The following is a 19645-nucleotide window of genomic DNA, read 5'->3' as shown; positions in this document are numbered from 1 at the left end:
AGGCACCTGCTGAGGGGCCGAATCCTAATGTACCTGGCTAGCTGGTGGTGAGCAGGGGCTCTGGGGCCAAGATGGTGGGCTCCCCAAGGAAACCCCTTTGAAACCAATGGATGCATTCACAGGCTCGGGTCTCAAGACGAAGTTTGATGATGTGGATGTGGGCTCATCTGTTTCCAACTCAAATGCTGAGATCTCCAGCACTGACAGTGCTGACAGCTGCGACAACGTCAATCCTCCTACACATCCATCCGGAAGCGGCAGAAGCAGCTGCGGAGGAAGAACGTGCGCTTTGATCAGGTAACTGTATACTACTTTGCCCGGCGCCAGGGTTTCACCAGCGTGCCCAGCCAGGGTGGGAGCTCTCTGGGCATAGCCCAGCACCATAACTCTGTACGCAGCTACACGCTCTGTGAGTTTGCTCAAGAGCAGGAGGTGAATCATCAAGAGATTCTTCGTGAGCACCAGAAGGAAGAGAAACTCCATGCCAAGAAAATGAAGCTGACCAAGAATGGGACAGTGGAGTCTGGAGGCTGACGGCCTGACATTGGATGACACATCGGATGAAGATACTGATGTGGAGAATGTGGAGGTGGATGACTACTTCCTCCTGCAGCCTCTGCCCACCTGCTGAGGACGTCTGGGGTTCACCGCATTGATGCTGAGGAGAAGCAAGAACTTCGAACCATCTGCCTGTCCCGGGAAGTGACTGTCGACTGTACTGTGACCCAGAAGCATGCGACTGTAGCCAGGCTGGGATTAAATGCCAGGTACATCGCATGTCCTTCCCCTGTGGCTGCTCCCAAGAAGGCTGTGGAAACGTGGCTGGGCGCATTGAGTTTAATCCCATCTGGGTTCGGACTCACTACCTCCACACCATCACTAAGCTGGAGCTGGAGAGCAAGCGGCAGGGGAGCCACCCGGCAGCCCCGGATGAGGAGCCCTCATCCCCTGCCGGCTGTAGCCTAAGACGCAGGACTTCCAGGAGTTCATTGCTGAGAAGGAGACAGCGTTGATGCACTTGCAGAGTGCAGAGGAGCTGGAGCAGCTTAAGACGGAGGAGGATGCCAGTGGCTCTAGCGCCAGCCTGGACTCAAGCATTGAGAGCCTGGGCGTGTGTATTCTGGAGGAGCCCCTTGCTGTTCCCAAAGAGCTGTGCCCAGGCCTTACAGCCCCCATTCTCATTCAGGCTCAGCTGCCCCCAAGGTCCTCTGTCTTGTGTTTTGCCAAGAACTCAGACCACCCAACTGCCTCCACGGTGAACAACCCGTCCTACTTAAACAGTGGGCCCCTGGTCTGTTATCAGGTGGAGCAGAGGCCAGTCTTGGGAGTGAAAGGAGACCCTGGTGCAGAAGAAGGCCCAGCCTCTTTCCCCAAAGAGAAGGATCTGAGTGTCTTCTCTCTCCCTGTTACCTCGCTGATGGCTTGAGCCCCACAGACCCAGTTGCCCTCTGTAAATCAGAGGTGGGGAAAACATCCACTCTGGAAGTGCTACTGCCTGAGGATGTAACCCTAAGAAGCCTGAGAATGAAGACTTTCGCCCCTCTTGGTCCTCCTCAAACCTCTCCTTCCACAGGGACAGTGGAGAGGGCTGTGCGGTGGAGACCTCACAGCAGAGCGAGGAACGCCCCCGAAGATCCCTCCCTAGAACTCCCTCTGGCAGTGTGAGTGAGGATGGAGATCTGCCTCTTACTCATTCTCTATTCCTTTATTTTATCCAACGGCATTTCAAAACAAAACTGTAGAAGCAGCTGCTTCTCCCATGTTATTTTATTGAGGTGTTTGGGGAATGGGTGGGAAAAGATTGTAAAGGTATTTTTTAAAAGAGAAACAATATCGAGGAGACCAGTCTCAGCGTGATCTGGGGATAGAGGAGGCTGCCTGAGTAGTGCTGAATACTGAGCTTTATGTGCTACTGGAACAAAAAACTAGGATCGCACAGGAGAAGCAGGGTAATTCAAGCAACTATTCCTCATGTAGGGACCAGAACATGAGAATTTGAACAGCATGGCAAAGTCCCTTCTCCTTTCCTGAGCTCCAGAGGGGACAAGCTTATGTTTCTCAGTGGTTATTCGAATATCTCGTGTTAGTATATCTTTTCCTTTTTTTTTTAGAGAGAGAGAGAGTCTCATTTTATCACCCTCGGCAGAGTGCCATGGCATCAAACCTCACAGCAACCTCCAACTCCTGGGCTTAGTTGATTCTCCTCGTGATTCGCCTCCTGAGTAGCTGGGACTACAGGTGCCCGCCACAACTCCTGGCTATTTTTTGTTGCAGTTTGGCTGGGACCAGGTTCAAACCTGACACACTCAGAATATGGGCGGCGCCCTACCCACTGAGCCACAGGTGCCGCCCAGGTTGGTATATATTTCTTTTTGCAGTTTTTGGCCAGGGCTGGGTTTGAACCCACCCCCTCCAGTATATGGGGCCGGCACCCTAAACTCCTTGAGCCACAGGTGCCACCCCATGTTGATATATCTTAATACCACAATGGGAAATGTCACCTGGTCAAACCTAGAGGAAGGAGTGGAAGGGTCTCTGCTTCTGTACAAAAACATCAAAGATTTATAAAACTTTAACCTGTCTTTTTCCAAAAAAGAAGAAGAAGAAGAAGAAGAAGAAGAAGAATATAGATTGTAACAATATAACTAATCAAATTAACTCTGCACCCAGTAATAGCATCATACACAATACAATCAAGCAAACATAGAACATCCACAAAAATGAAACCATATGTTATGGCAACAAGCAAGTTCCCACAAATCTGAAAGATTAAAACCATACAGTACATATTTCCAGCCACACTGAATTTTAATTTAAAAAAATTAAAGTAATGTAACATTTTTATATGCTTAAAAATTAAGAAATATACCACTGGATCAAACTTTAAAAAAAATAACAAATTGGGTGGCGCCTGTGGCTCAGTCGGTAAGGCGCCAGGCCCCATATACCGAGGGTGGTGGGTTCAAACCCAGTCCTGGCTGAACTGCAACCAAAAAATAGCTGGGCGTTGTGGCGGGCGCCTGTAGTACCAGCTACTCGGGAGGCTGAGGCAAGAGAATCGCTTAAGCCCAGGAGTTGGAGGTTGCTGTGAGCTGTGTGATGCCATGGCACTCCACCGAGGGCCATAAAGTGAGACTCTGTCTCTACAAAAAAAAAAAAATAACAAATTGTAAAATACTTACAACCAAAAGGGTTGTGGAAATGCTACATATAATATCTGATGAGATACTAAAACATTAATTAGATAGAAATGGATTACTTTAAAGCATATAGTAGAAACAAAAAGCTAAGATATAATGACCTAAGCATTTAAGAAGTTAGGGGGAAAGTTAAAATAAATAGAAAGTAAATGCAAGGAAATAAAACTGAAAGAAATTAAGTTTTCTCCTCATATACAATGCAAAATTCTTATATTAACTCATTTCAATCCCTTTTAAGTCACATGTTATTTTGTCACATTTTAAACATCACAAGAGATTATTCTAATCATTTATGCAATTAATATTCTTTTAAATAAGCATACAAAAACCACCTCAATAAAGCCAAAAGTGGATTCTTTAAAAGAACAGATAATAATGACTACCTCTGGTGTAGTTGATTTAGAAAAAGAGACAAGAGTAAAAATGATATCAAGAATGGAAAGAGAAATATCACTATAGACTCCATAGAAAGGGTGGACATATTACTGAGAATTTAGATTAAATGGGAAAATTCCTGGAAATATTTTATCTACCATAGCTGACTCAAGAGTAAACTAAACTCTGAATAGTCCTTTGACTATTAAGAAAATTAAATCTGTAATCAGAATTATTCCCACCAATTAAAATGCCAGTAGATTCTTCAAAGTGAGTTCTGCAATCAAAAAAGAAATAATTCAAAATTACGTAAACCAGAAGTGCAAGAAGGGGAAAGTGTTCCGAGAGCTTCTGTTTCTTGAGGTCCCCTTATTTGTAGATTGGAGAAAGAAAGGCTATCCGATTCCTGTGAAGAATCAGGGTCAGTGTGATTCTTGTTGGGCTTTTAGTTCAACTGGTACTTTCTGAAGGACAGATGTTCTGGAAAACTGGCAAACTTGTCTCACTGAGTGAGTGGAACCTGTCGATTGCTCTCTGCTTCAAGACAATAATGACTTCAATGATGGCCTGATGGATATGTCTTTGAATATATTAAGAAGAATTGAGGCCTTATCCACATGTGGCAAAGGATGAAACCTATAAATACACATCTGAGTATTCTGTTGTAAATGACACTGGTTTCATGGACATCTCTATTTGAGAAAAGTTTCTGATGAAGGCAGTGGCTGGCTACTGTGAGGTCCATCTCTGTTGTATTGATGCAGGCCATGTGCCCCTCTAGTTCTATTAATCAAGCATTTATTATGAACCAAACTGTAGTAGCAAAAGCCTGGATCACAATGTCCAGGTCATTGGCTATGGCTTTGAAGGAGCATATTCGAATAACAATGAATATTGGCTCATCAAGAATAGCTGGGGTCAGCCTGGCATGGTGGCTCACATCTGTAATCCTAGCACTCTGGGAGGCCCAGGCAGGTAGATTGCTTGAGCTCAGTAGTTAGAGACCAGCCTGAGCAAGAGCAAGACCCCATCTGTAAAAATTAAAAAAAAAGAATAACTAGGATATAGAGTGGGGCTGGAATGGCTAGGAAAAAAAAAATAGCAAAAAAGAAAGACAACCACTGTGGAATAACCACAGCAGCCAGCTATTCCACTATGTGAGCTGATGACCAGTGAAGAGGAAAGACTTAAGGATGGCATGTCTGGAGAATTTTATCTTAAAGCTGGCTTAACCCTTACTATGTAAGATAAACACTTGAATCATGGAGGATCCAAGTTGTGATTTGAATTCTGTGACATTTTGACAAGCATAAAATGTTTCCAGTACTTTAATTACTATTTATAAACAGATTTATCTCAAAGACTCATTGCTTAATTCTAAAACTCTTGAATTGTCACTTTTTAAAAAGAAGCATAAAACTTTACCTTTCAAAATAAATTTTAATTCATTATAAAAACTTAGTTTAAAAATGAGAAAATTTAAAAATGCAAACAAAACATCAAAAGATATTTGTCAAGAGATGCAAACAAAACATATCATAACATTCAACCTTAATCCTAATTTTTAAAAATTCATGCTAAACAGGTGGCACCCGTAGCTCAGTCAGTAGGGTGCTGGCCTCATATACTGAGGCTGGCAGGTTTGAACCCAGCCCTGGCCTGCTAAATAACAATGACAATTGCAACAAAGAAATAGCCTGGCACTGTGGCGGGTGCCTGTAGTCCCAGCTACTTGGGAGGCTGAGGCAAGAGAATCACTTACGCCCAAGAGTTTGAGGTTGCTGTGAGCTGTGACACCATGTTACTCTACCCAGGGCGACAGCTTGAGAATTTATCTCAAAAAAAAAAAAAATTCATATTAAACAATAACAGAAGGGAACATTTTTAATGTAATTTTATTGGGAAAATCTATTGGAAATGAAATATTTAAAGTATGATACTTTTAAATATCCTGTATCTGCAAGTAAGTCTAATGAAGTATTTGAAAGACTGTTATGGAAGAAATTATGACACTCTGTACAGAAACATTGGAGGAAACATTGGAGAGGACCTAAATGAAAAGAAACTTATGCCATGTTTATTAATTGGCAGATGCCTGTTTTAAAGATGTCAGTTCCCCCAAAAGTGATCTATAAATTCAATGCAATCCCAACTAAAATTCCACTAGAATTTTTTTGAGAAAATTTAAAAATTGAATATAAACTTCAAATGAAATTGTGGGGAAAAATGCCAAGTCTTGAATAAGATCAAAGTGATAAGACTTATCAAGTCTTATTTTAAAAATATCATAATTAAAACTAATAGTACTTGTGATACTGCTATAAAACAAAGAGATTAGTAGAATCAAATAGACCAACAACAAATAGTCCTACGTAAAAATGAACACTATAAATGTGAAGGCAGTGACACTACAAAGTGGTAAAGAAAAGACAGATTTCTTTTCCAAAAATGTTGCCAGAGCAATATCTATCTATATGTATATAGGAAAAATAAAACTGGACATCTCCCTTGTATAATATATAAAAATCCACTCTAGAGAGATTAGAGAACAAAATATAAAAGACAAAAAGCATAAAACCTCAGAATATACATGCAATATAGGAAAATATATTCATCAGCTTAGAGTAGAGATGTATTTCTTAAAGCAGAAACCAAAAAAGGCACCAATCAAAAGTTTTTAAATATAAATGCAAGCTAATACATTCCTTTTGGAAAGAAGTTTGGAGAACATTCAGGGATCTAAAAGTTAACCTGTCATTGAATCCTGCAATTCCTCTACTAGGAGTATATCCAAAAGACCAAAAATTACTTTGCAAAAAAGATATTTTCACCAGATTATTCATTGCAGCTCAATTCGTAATACCCAAGTCATGGAAGAAGCCCAAGTGCCCATCGACCCATGAAGAGATTAATAAATTGTGGTATATGTATATACCATGGAATACTATGCAGCCTTAAAAAAGATGAAGGCTTTACCTCTTTTATGTTTACATGGAGGGATCTGGAACATATTCTCTTGAGTAAAATGTCCCAAGAATGGAGGAAAAAGTATCCAATGTACTCAGTACTTCTATGAAACCTACCTATATTTACTTATACTTTCTTATGAAAGATAGAACACAACTATAGCCCAGGATGAAGGAGAGAATTGGAGTGGGAAGGGTGGGGATGGGGGAGGTTTGACAGAGGGAGGGTAAAAGGCGGGACCACACCTATGGTGCATATTATAAGGGTACAAGTCAAATCTGTCAAGTGTAGAACATAGATGTTTTGGCACAATAATCAAGTAAATGAGGTGAAAGCTATGTTGATTGGTTTGATCTAACCACGTCAGATTGTATTTAAAAAATCAGCACATTGTACCCCACATATGCATGAATGTATTCATGATCTATGTGTATTTAACTTAATAAAAATATAAACAATTTTAAAAATAATATTTATATTAAACAACAATAAAATTAAATTTTTTGGTCCTCAAAATAAGCCACATAAAGGGGGAAAGAAATCCACATGATGGGAAAAGTGTATGCACAATACCTGTACACAAGATCTAACAATTAAGTTCAAAACTCATCTTAGGAAAAATGCTACATACCTCATTGCTGAATATTACTATGGTCACTTTCAAAGTACTCCCCTTGAATAGGTATGCCCTGATGCCAGTCTCTAGTCCATCCTTCAAAGCAATTTTGGTACTCTTTTTCTGGAATGCCCATCAGCACTGTCCGCATATTAACCTTTATGTATTGAATGTCATCAAAATATCTTCTTTTCAATATTTCATTTTCTTCAAGGAAAGAAAAAAGTCACTGAAGACAAGATGAGGTGAGTAGGGATGGTGTTCCAATATAGTTATGTGTTTACTGGCTAAAAACTCCCTCACAGGCAGTGTCATGTCAGTTGGTGCATTGTCATGATTCAAGAACCATGAATCATCGGCAAAAAGTTCAGGTCATTTTCGTCTAACATTTTCATGCAGCCTTTTCAGCACTTCCAAACAGTAAACTTGGTTAGCCATTTGTTCAGTTAGTAAAAATTCATAATGAATAATCCCTCTGATGTCAAAAAAGGGTTAGCAACATCATTTTGGCTCTGATGGAATGATGGAACTTTTTTTGTCATGGAGAATCAGCCGACTTCCACTGTGCACTTTGACACTTTGTTTCAGGGTCATATTGGTATACTCTTGTTTCATCTCCCTAACACAACCCAAAACATTGTCTTGCCTCTCCAAAAGTTCTTAACAAACTTCAGCTCTCCTTTGCTTTTGTTCATTGGTGAGCTCCTTTGGGACCATTTTTGCACATACCTTCCTCATGCCAAGATTTTCAGTTAAGATTTTCCTAAATGTTTCTCTACTGATATTTACTTGGTCCTCTATGGTTCTTCCAGTCTGCTGATGATTTTGATGCACAATTTGATTTGATTTCATTTCCACTCTTTCCAACTTTAACAAGAAATTTAAGGTTTGTTCATTGTTCTAATTCACGCCCTGACATTCTCATGACAGCATACAAAAACACGCAACAACAATAATGAACACCACACTACAAGACACTGCCACACATTGACACAAACACAGTTGTGAGACACTGATATACGAGCTTATTGAGCTGTTTGTACAGTGCTGTTATCATAAGCGCACAGTGGCAAGTTCATAAACTTAAGTGTCAGATCTCGTATATTATCGGCAATGAACTTGATCCAGAAATCTTAAAATAGAGTCCTAATAATCAGTAAGAAAAAGAGATTGCAGTGTATAAGTCATCAAAAACTTTAACAGGCATTTCATAAGATGTCCAACCAACTACTAAACATAAGAAAATATGTTCAACCTCATTAGAGACATACAAATTAAAACCACAATGAGATGCCATTGCACATTCACCAAATTTAAAGACCCAACTAAAGCAAGTATTAGAGAAAAGTAGAGCAACATAAACTTTAATATACTGTAGGTAGAAGTGGAAAAAATTGGAAAAGACTTTAATATCATCTAGTAAAGCTGAAAGTATATATACCCTATGGTCTACCAATTCCAATCCTAAATTTCTAACTTAGAGGAATGTATGCCACGTGCACCAGTAGGTACATATAAGAAAGACTGTTCATAAAACCAAAGATCAAAAATAGACAAGATGTCAAACAGTCCTAAACAAATCATGGTATATTAATTCAATGAGCTATTTTAGAAGAATGAAAGATGAATAAATTATAGCTATATTCAACAACATGAGAAAAAAACTTACATTGGATGAAATAACAAGCCATAAGAGAATACACCATTTAAAATTCCATTTATACTAAGTTCAAAAATAGACAAATCTAAACTATCTGACCTAAAGAAATTATTACAGTCAAGCAAGTAGTTACCTTTCGGAAACTAGAAAGGTTGTGATAAAGAAGAAATCTATAGAGAGATTCTGTAGTACCAGAAACATTCTAATTCTTTAACATTACAGCATGTTTGACTTATACATATTTATTAAATTACACTATGTGTTTAATTGCCTTCCAGGATGTTATATTTCACACCATCAAAATCTTAAAATAAAGAGATAACTGGGAAAAGAAAGTTCATGTTATTGAAAACAAAACTACATTAAAACCTTTAAATTAAAAGATATAAGGTATTAAATATTAATTTGATCAAGTACTCAAAACCAGATAAGTAAAACAGGGAGCAACAATACAAAATAACTAATAAACCTTGAGTTAAACAGAAGATATATAATCACATATATCATGCATTGTACTATACTTGAATGATCTAAATTCTATAATAAAAGATAGAAATTATCATATTAAGCTTTTTAAAAAGTAAAATCCATCTATATATTTTAAAGTAATGAATGAAGGTTGAAAATACAGGAATGGTCAAATAGATACCAAGCAAATTTGAATTTTGTCAATAGAAAGTTTGTCAATATTGATAACACATTATGTAGAATTTAAAACTAAACAAACAGAATAGAGATACTATTCAATGATATAAGATAATGTATAAACTTCTATTTTGTCCTTCCATGATAACAGTCATAAAACCACACGAGATATAAAGGACTGTTTTCAGATGATAGGTAAGGAAAGACTATGATCCAGGCTGGGCAGAGTGGCTTACACTTGTAATCCTAGAAGTCTGGTAGACCGAGGCAGGTGGATTGCCTGAGCTCACGGGTTTGAGACCAGCCTGAGTTGAGTGTGAGACCCTGTCTCTAAAAAATAGCTGGGCATTGTGGCAGGTGCCTGTAGTCCCAGCTACTGGGAGGCTAACACAAGAGATCTCTTGAGCCCAAGAGTTTGAAGTTGCCGCAAGCTATGACACCACGGCACTCTACCAAGGACAACAAAGTGAGACTCTGTCTCAAAAAAAAGGAAAGAAGGAAGGAAGGAAGGAGAAAGAGAGAGAGAGAAAGAAAGATAGATTATGATCCTGCAAAAGAAGGAAAACAAATGAGATGAAAAATACAACCACAAGACTCCTGGAAGTCATCAAAAGATACAGTAATGTCTCAGGATATAAAATCAATGTCCACAAGTCAGTAGCCTTTGTATACACCAATAACAGTGAAGATGAGAAGCTAATTAAGGACACAACTCCCTTCACCATAGTTTCAAAGAAAATGAAATACCTAGGAATATATCTAACAAAGGAGGTAAAGGGAAGAAAAATTATGAAAAATTTCATAAAGAAATTTATGAAAAGAAAGAAAGAAAATTATGAAATCCTAAGAAAGAAAATAGCAGAGGACATTAACAAATGGAAGAACATACCGTGCTCATGACTGGGAAGAATCAACATTGTTAAAATGTCTATACTTCCCAAAGCAATGTTCCCTATTGAATGCCATTCCTATTAAAATACCAATATCTTACTTTTCAAGATTTGGAAGAAATGATTCTGAATTTTGTATGGAACCAGAAAAAAACCCGTATAGCTAAGGCAGTTCTTAGTAATAAAAATAAAGCTGGGGGCATCACCATACCAGATTTTAGGCTGTACTACAAAGCCATAGTGGTCAAGACAGCATGGTACTGGCACAAAAATAGAGACATATACATTTGGAATTGAATAGAAAACCAGGAAATGAAACTAACATCTTACAACCACCTAATCTTCAATAAACCAAACAAGAACGTCCACTGGGGAAAAGACTCCCTATTCAATAAATGGTGCTGGGAGAACTGGATATCCACATGTAAAAGACTGAAACTGGACCCACACCTTTCTCCACTCACAAAAATTGATTCAAGATGGATAAAGGACTTAAATTTAAGGCATAAAACAATAAAAATCCTCAAAGAAAGCATAGGAAAAACACAGAAAGATATTGGCCTGGGGAAAGACTTCATGAAGAAGACTGCCATGGCAATTGCAACAACAACAAAAATAAACAAATGGGACTTCATTAAACTGAAAAGCTTCTGTACAGCTAAGGAGACAACAACCAAAACAAATAGACAACCTACACAATGGGAAAGGATATTTGCATATTTTGACTCAGACAAAAGTTTGATAGCTAGGATCTATAGAGAACTCAAATTAATCTACATGAAAAAAGCCAACAATCCCATATATCAATGGGCAAGAGACATGAATAGATTCTCTCTAAAGAAGACAGACAAATGGCTAACAAACATATGAAAAAATGTTCATCATCCCCATCTATTAGAGAAATGCAAATCAAAATCACCCTGAGATACCATTTAACCCAGGTGAGAATGGCCCACATCACTAAATCTCAAAACTGCAGAAGCTGGCGTGGATGTGGGGAGAAGGGAACACTTTTACACTGCTGGTGGGACTGCAAACTAGTACAACCTTTCTGGAAGGAAGTATGGAGAAACCTCAAAGCACTCATGCTAGACCTCCCATTTGATCCTGCAATCCCATTACTGGGCATCTACCCAGAAGGAAAAAAATCCTTTTATCATAAGGACACTTGCACTAGACTGTTTATTGCAGCTCAATTTACAATCGCCAAAATGTGGAAACAGCCTAAAGGCCCACCAACCCAGGAGTGGATTAACAAGCTGTGGTATATGTACACCAGGGAATACTATTCAGCCATTTAAGAACATGGAGACTTTACATCCTTTGTATTAACCTGGATGGAAGTGGAAAACATTATTCTTAGTAAAGCATCACAAGAATGGAGAAGCATGAGTCCTATGTACTCAATTTTGATATAAGGACAATTAATGACAATTAAGGACACGATGGGAGAGGGGGAAGGGGATAGCAGAGAGAGAAAGAAGGAGGGAAAGGTGGGGAAAGGAAGAGCAGGAGAGGGAAGGAAGGAGGGGGTTGGGGCCTTGGTGTGTGCCACACCTTTGGGGGCAAAACACATTGCAAGAGGGACTTTGCCTAACAAATGCATTGTACCCTCAATGAATCCCCAACAATAAAAAAAAAGAATATAAAAAAAAGAAAAAGAAATCATAGGCCTGGTTAAAAAAAATAATTTACAAATAATATAGAAGGAACTGCACAGAGACAAAGAGCTTTGCAGACCTGTACAGGAGTCTTTTCCGATCTTTTTCAATCTTTGGTTGAATACTAATTTGCACATGCCAAGGAAAATTCCACAAGGCCAAGGACAAAACTACAGAAAAGGAGAAGGCAGAATGTTTCATAGAGCTCAAAAAGGGCCAAGAATATTTCACTTTCTACAAGTCAAAGAAGAGAGAGCTCTTCATACATGTATGGGCATTAGATAGTGTTCTCAGAAGAATATCACTTTAATAGAGGGACAAATCAGTTTTATTCTAAAAGCTGCTCTAGATATGCATTAATAAACCTTAAAATCAAGCCTTGAAAGGGATAAATTGGTCCCAAGCAACTTAACCACATGTTAGAACTGAGCTCAAGTCTCTAAGGCAGAATTATTGAGCTAGGTAATTTTTTGTTGTAAAGGGATATACTGTGAATCGTTATGATGGTCAGCAGCATCCCTGGCCTCCATCATTAGATGCAAGTAGCAATCCCCCAGTTGTAACAAACAAAAATGTATTCAGATATTCCCAAATTATCCCCTGTGGGGCAAAACTGTCCCCAGTTAGGAAACATTGCTTTAAAGGAATACACAGGGAACACACACACACACACACGTGCACACATGAAGAAAAATAAACCAAAAGAAGCAAACCAAGGAATGACAAGAATGGTAAAATTAGAACACAGGAATATTAAAACATGTATTATAAATATACTTATATGCTCAAGAATATAGACAAAGACAAGAATAATGACAAATCATGTAAAGATAAATAAAATAAATTTAACAGACCTAAATGGAATCTTACACAAAGAAAAGATAAACACACTACATAAGGTAAAAAGTATACTGGTTAGTATTAGAAGATATGATATTACAAAAGGAATGATTAGTGAACTTTGAAAATATATTAATAAAAGTGATCCAAAATGAGGCACAGAGAGAGAAAAGACAAACAAAACTAAACAAGGTTCAATGACCTGTAGGACAATATCAAACAGTCTAACATACATGTAAGTGTAATTATAGTGCCAGAAAGGATGAAAGGGGAAAAAATAATACTTGAAGTAATATGGCTTAAATTTCTCCAAATTTACTGAAAATGATAACTCCACATATCCAAGAATATCAACAACTCCCAAATAGAATAACATAAAGAAAATCAGACTAAAACACATTATAACCAATTTACAAAAATCAGTGACAAAAAAGAAAATTTTAAAAGTAACCATGAAAGAAGGGGATGAGAGGAAGATGCATATACAAGAAAATACAGATTGTTGCATCAGAAATCATGCAAACTGTAAGACAATGAAATAATACATGTAAAAAACTGTCAACTATACTCAACGAAAATATTTTTTCAAAACTGAAAGTGAAACAAGTATTTTTCATAGACAGAAGCTGAGTGAATTTTTTGCCAGAACACCTGAATTACAAAATATATTAAAGAAATTATTCAGGGACAACAAATGGAAATTTGATTTTACACAAAAGAACAAATTTCATTGTAAATCCCTAATGTGCAGAACGTGCCCAGCACATAAAGAATGCTCAATAATAGTAAATAAATTTAATTAATGAATATTTAATATATGAGTTGAAAAGCCCTTTCTAACTAAACCTGCAGACTTTAAAACCCATAAAATAAAATAGATAATTCAAAACACTTTTATACAGCAAAATACACTATAAACAAATCAATAAGAGTGATACAGGAAAAAAGATATTTATGATGCAGATAAATAGCTAATATCTATATTATGCAGAGATTTTTCCAAAATTAAAAAATAATTTTTCAATAGAAAAATGAATCAATAATTTAATTGATAAATCAAAGAAAATCAAGTCCAAATCAACAAAATATATATAACCACATATTCAAATTCACTGAAGATATGTAGGAATTTAAAATTAAAGTAACAATGAGATATCATTTTATAGAGATCACATTGGCAAAAAGTAAAACTTCTATTGCTTCTGGAGATAAAACAAAAACAGTGCTCAAAACTGGTTGGTGGCAATTTATAAAGTACTAAAATTCTTGGAAGGCCATCTAGCAATATGTTTTAAATTAAAAATGTAATATTTTTGATGCATCTTCTCCACATCTGAGTATTAATTCCACAGAAGCAAAAACCAATATTTTAGGAAATATGTAAAATTATAGGACAGCATGGTTTATAGATATAAAAGAACAAAGTGATTGTCCATCAGTAGTTGAAAAACTAAATGTATAAAAATACATCTGCACGTGGAATACTACACAGCTATTAAAATACCAGAATGGCAGGGGTTTCTAAAAGGTATTGGTAACAGAGAAGTGTAAAATGTATAATATATCTTAAACTTTGGAAGAGAAACAAAATTCCCCCCCCAAAAAAAAACCCACTGTGTGTATGTATTGAGTAATTATCTGAGTACAAATAAAAATGTGAAAGGAAAATCTCAAACTACCTTGCAAGGTATACATGAGAGGGGATCACTGATGTGCCAAAAGAACAAAAAAGAAGGAACCCACCAAAAAGGTTTTGTTGATGTTGTTGATTTGGTTTTTTTGTTTGATTGTTTTGGGGCATTTGGGGTTTGTTTGTTTGTTTTTTGAAACAAGAGTCTTGCTCAGTCTCCCAGGCTACCATGCAGTGGCTTCATCATACCTCACTGCCTGAGACTACCAGCTTGCATCATCACACCCAACCAATTTTTCTATTTTTTTATAGAGAGGAGGGTCTTCTTCTTGTTCAGGTTGATTTTGAGCTCCTGGCCTCAAGTGACACTCCTGCCTCAGCCTCCCAAAGTGCCACGAGTGCATAAGCACATAAATACACTGTATAAAAAGATATTTACGTGAAAAGGTACAGAGTTTTAAAAAATAATATAGATACACGGACCTATATATAAATTAAATAATAACTTAAAATGTATATGATTAGCTTCATTAAAAATGAACATTTCCTAAATGTTTAAGTTCTCACATGTGCAGTTTTTCCCTGTAAATGTTCGATTCCAATAAATACTTACAACTATCAAGAATAGTTGTATCAAGAATACAACAAAACCAAAATATTCTTGTTTTATACATTACATTGTTTTCTGAATGAACATTCAAGAATAACTCAAGCTATGTCGATAGCAAAGCCAATAGATTGATAGAAGCAAACTTAAAATTAAGCTAAAGAACAATCTCAAAATTGGCACTGAAGATAGCTTGAACAGTAAGAAAGGCTAAAATATTAAGGTATTTTTTAAAAATATAGTTTACCTCTCTCAACTGTTCTGAATCCACCTCTCTTTGACCCGTTCCCTCTGCAGAATCCAGACAAGGAGGAAGACTGGGGCTGAAGGCCATGAGGTCTGTTTTGGGCGGACCCTCCCCAGAGCACACCCTTTGCCGCCTCTGCTGAGAGTTTGACCAGCTCCCCACAGCGCTGGAGCAAACCAGCCTGGGCTTGCCGGGCCCACCTGCGCCCTCGGTCGGAGGTGCAGAACATCGCAGAGCCGTGTATAGCAGCAGCGTGAGCACCAACAGGCTGGACACTGTGCAGATGGCGATGATCAGGTACACGTTGACATCCACCAGCGGGGTCTCAGGGCCCATAGCCTTCACCAACGCCCGCGAAGAAACCTTTGGCGCCTGGTTACTCTCCACAAGCGACACCAGCACGGTGGCGGTGGCCGTCAACGCCGGCTCTCCGTGGTCCTTCACTAGCACCAACAAGCGTTGGCGCGGCGAGTCATTCTCTTCTAGGGCGCGCGTGGTGCTGATCTCGCCGGTGTACAGACCCACGCGGAACGGGCTGCGCGCGCTTCCTGCTGTTGGCTGCAGCTCATAGGACAGCCAAGCGTTGTATCCCGAGTCCGCGTCCACAGCGCGCACCTTCGCCACCACATGGCCTGTCCCCACAAACCGTGACACCAGCTGGGTCACCGCGCCGCCCACACTGCCAGCCCGAGACGCCAGCAGCGCTGGCGCATTGTCGTTCTCATCCAGCACGAACACCTGCAGCGTCACGTTGCTGCCCAGAGGCGGCAAGCCCGCATCGCGAGCGCTTACCTGGAACTGCAGCAGCTCCAGCTCCTCGTGGTCCAGCGGTTGCAGCGCGTACACCTTGCCGCTCTCCGCGTGCACCGACACATAGCTCGACAGCGCGCGCTCGCCCACCCGCCTCTCCACCAGCGAGTAGGACACCAGCGCGTTCTCCTGCACGTCCGCGTCCTGTGCAGATACCGTAAAGATGTGGCAGCCTGGAGAGTTGTTCTCCCTCACGAACACAGTGTATTCGGGCTGTGCGAAGGTCGGCGCGTTATCATTCACGTCGGCCACCTCCACGGACACGCTGGCGGTGGCCCACAGCGAAGGCGAGCCACCGTCCCGCGCGGTCACTATCAACTGATAGTTAGATTTGCTCTCGCGGTCTAGGACGCTGTCCAGCACCAACGAATAGTAATTTTTGAAGGTGGACACCAGTTTAAAGGGAACATGGGGAGTCAGGGTGCAGGTGACCTGTCCGTTGGCTCCAGAGTCACGATCAGATACACTGATCAGGGCGACAACTGTGCTAGGCTGAGTATCTTCTCTGATGGGGAGAGACAGAGAAGTGATTGTAACTTCTGGGGCATTATCATTTATATCTAATACTTCCACCAAAAGGGTACAATGACCCGCCATTGGAATATTCCCTTTGTCAACTGCCTCCACTGATATTTCATACAATTTCTTTTCCTCGAAATCCAGTTTCCCTTTTGTCCTAATTTCTCCACTTTCGGGATTTATGGTAAATGCATATACCACTGTAGGTGATACAGGCTTTCTAAATGAGTAGACTATATCTCCATTTGTACCATCATCAGCATCTGTGGCATTTAACTTGATCACCAACGTTCCATTAAACGCGCTCTCTGACACTCTCGCTTTATATATAGATTTTTCGAATTCTGGCGCGTTGTCATTCACATCCAGAATCGTGATCAGCAGCTGAACTGTACCGGTCAGCTCAGGTTTACCTCCATCACTGGCTTTCAGTAATAAACTATGTTCCTGAATTTCCTCTCTGTCCAGTGTTTTCCTCAACACAAGAAATAACGAAGACGTTTGCTCACGATTGTTCTGTGTGTCCAAAGCAAAATAATCGTTGGGATCTAGTAGGTAGGTTAATGCCGAGTTTACTCCAATATCTGCATCGTATGCGCCATCTAGTGGAAATCGAGTTTCCGGAGGTCTAGATTCTGCAATGATTATTCTTTTCTTACTTTCAGGGAACACTGGAGGGTTGTCATTAATGTCTTTCACCTCCACCTCTACGTGGAAAACCTGCAACGGCCTGTTCACAATCACCTCCAGGTGGATGCTGCACTCCGCGCTCCGCCCGCACAGCTCCTCCCGGTCAATCCGAGAATTCACAAACAAAATGCCATTCTGCAGATTTACCTCCAGAAGGTCCCCTTGGCCCTTGGATGCCACTCGGAACAGGCGTGGTACCAGCTCTGCCAATTCCAGTCCCAGGTCCTGCGCGATGCGTCCCACGAAGGTTCCGTGTTTGGCCTCCTCCGGGACTGAGTAGTGAATCTGGCCGCTCCCCACGTCCCAGAAAGCAAGGAGCAGAAACGAGAGCAATAGTCGCCTGGCTCTTGGGCCTCCTCGCCAGGAAAACCGCATGGTACGCTCAAAAAGAGTCACAGATATCTGCAACATAGAATGCCTTACCTCAAACTGCCTCTCAAAGTCCAATTTTATGACCTCCGAGCTCGGGAGAATTCACAAGAGATACCCCGATTTCCGCTAAATTTTCTGGAGCTAAGAGCAACTGCGGCTCTTTTCTTCGCGGAAACGTTCTCAGTGAAGAGCGACACCATGCGCATGAATGCGTAAGTGTAAGAATAACTGTTTTCCAAAAGTGTAGGGATTTTTCCATTGGTTTTCTGAAAATTTTCACTGTAAAATTAAATGTTTATCTTTTCAGAAATACCAGATTACCGTATTCCTCTCAGCACCGAATATTATTTGACAATTGGTTGATGAGTTTTACCTTGCCACAAATTTATTAGTATTTTTACATGTGTAAAACTTCTCTGCACGGGTGGTGACTGTGGCTCAAAGGAGTAGGGCACCGGCCCCATATGCCGGAGGTGGCGGGTTCAAACCCAGCCCTAGCCAAAAACTGCAAAAAAAAAAAAAAGCTTCTCTGCAGAATTTTTAGAGAAAGAACATTTGAACATTCGTTTTGGAACAATTGATCTCTAGTTTTGCATAAATTTTCCGTGGGAATGTCCTCCTCCTGTAATATTTTTCAAAATCTTCAAACCCAGCGCCATTGACCCCAAATAGAAACATATTCACGTAAGAATAAAATACATGATGGTGGAAAATATTGGCAAGGTTATACCAGATTTTGCAAATCATGTTCATAAATTTTTATCAATATGACTGTGAAATGTAGATAAAATATTTACATTTGAAAGAAAGTCTTCAATGTGTCTATGAGTTTGTGTGTGTGGGTGTTTGTGCATTAACACACAGCCTTAAGGAAACATGTGGCCTTCCTGGTCCTTAAGCGTGACCTTTGACTGTATCCAAAATTTACATAACAAATCCTTTTACTAAAAGGAGTACAATAGAAAACAATGAAGTTTTTCTTGATTCCTTTGGTCCTTAGAAAAGAACAATCTTGAAATCAGAAGGCCAAAGGTTCCCCACGCCGATCTATATGATTTAGATACAACAGATAGAACAATGCTTTAAAGTTTTAGATTCTCTATAAAACATGCCAAGAACTAGCATTCTATGTATTTAGTAGAGTTTAAATTACTACTAATAGTTTAAATTTTCCTTTTTCCTTCTCCATTTTACTTCATCATCACTGGAAAAACCTTAATATCATTTAAAATTGACTCTAATTTTCTAAGTAACAATAGCTGGACAAGATGTTAACACATTTTTAGAAAGAAAGAGAATCTTACTTTTACCTGTTGTTATAACTCTCTATACCAAGCCAAACAGTTTCAGGCCAAATAGCACAACTGAAGCTATGTCACAGCTACCATAATTATCCTGCCTGTTCTGTAAACAACTCTACAGGAAATGACAAATTGAGTTAATTACTATTACCTCTGTTGCCCTCTGAAATTTTGCATGGAATATTTGGTGTTCTCACGCCTTCATCATCCACTCCTGATCCATTACTTCTAACACAGTTTTGCTCATACAATGGGGATAATTCCTTTACTCTTCCTATGAATAATTCTTCTTGCCTATGAGGCTTCATTTGATTGCTTCATTTACTTCTCCACCTAAACTAGACTACATAATCAACCTTTGAAAATATGCCCTTCCAGACACCTTAGAATCACTCCCCTACTTGTATTACTCCTGTAACCTTTTCTTTAGCCTCCTAACTATTCGTTTTCTCTAGGCTCATAGCTGTAATTCTATCACTTTGGAAGGCTGAGGCAGGAGAAGCAGGTGAGGCCAGGAGACTAGGCCTCTAGATGGCATCTCCACAAAAAATAAAATTAAAAAATACAGCTAGTCAGCGGTGAGTGCATGTAGTCTCAGCTACTCTGAAAACTGAA

At 39.3% G+C, this 19645-nt stretch overlaps 4 protein-coding genes and 1 pseudogene across 6 annotated transcripts in view; 1 reads left to right on the top strand and 4 right to left on the bottom strand.

The window, feature by feature from the left end:
* LOC128569336 (protocadherin alpha-13-like) overlaps positions 1-17837 on the bottom strand; it is a 77593-nt gene extending 59756 nt beyond the window's left edge. The window contains 2 exon segments of the mRNA XM_053567516.1: positions 15339-15460; positions 15462-17837. Coding sequence (XP_053423491.1) covers positions 15344-15460; positions 15462-17768 — 2424 coding nt within the window. The 5' untranslated portion in view covers positions 17769-17837 and the 3' untranslated portion in view covers positions 15339-15343.
* Positions 1-19645, bottom strand: part of LOC128569335 (protocadherin alpha-C2) — a 181865-nt gene that overhangs the window by 87371 nt on the left and 74849 nt on the right. The gene's annotated exons all lie outside the window — the stretch shown is intronic.
* LOC128569338 (protocadherin alpha-10-like) overlaps positions 1-19645 on the bottom strand; it is a 101261-nt gene that overhangs the window by 56154 nt on the left and 25462 nt on the right.
* Positions 1-19645, bottom strand: part of PCDHA12 (protocadherin alpha 12) — an 82496-nt gene that overhangs the window by 59735 nt on the left and 3116 nt on the right.
* LOC128569339 (cysteine/serine-rich nuclear protein 2-like) lies at positions 107-1665 on the top strand (annotated as a pseudogene).

Source organism: Nycticebus coucang, chromosome 17 (assembly GCF_027406575.1).
Source record: "Nycticebus coucang isolate mNycCou1 chromosome 17, mNycCou1.pri, whole genome shotgun sequence".
In the NCBI taxonomy this organism is placed as follows: Eukaryota; Metazoa; Chordata; class Mammalia; order Primates; family Lorisidae; genus Nycticebus; species Nycticebus coucang.
Note: the sequence above shows the minus strand (reverse complement) of the source record. Positions and strands in the feature narration are given on the sequence as shown.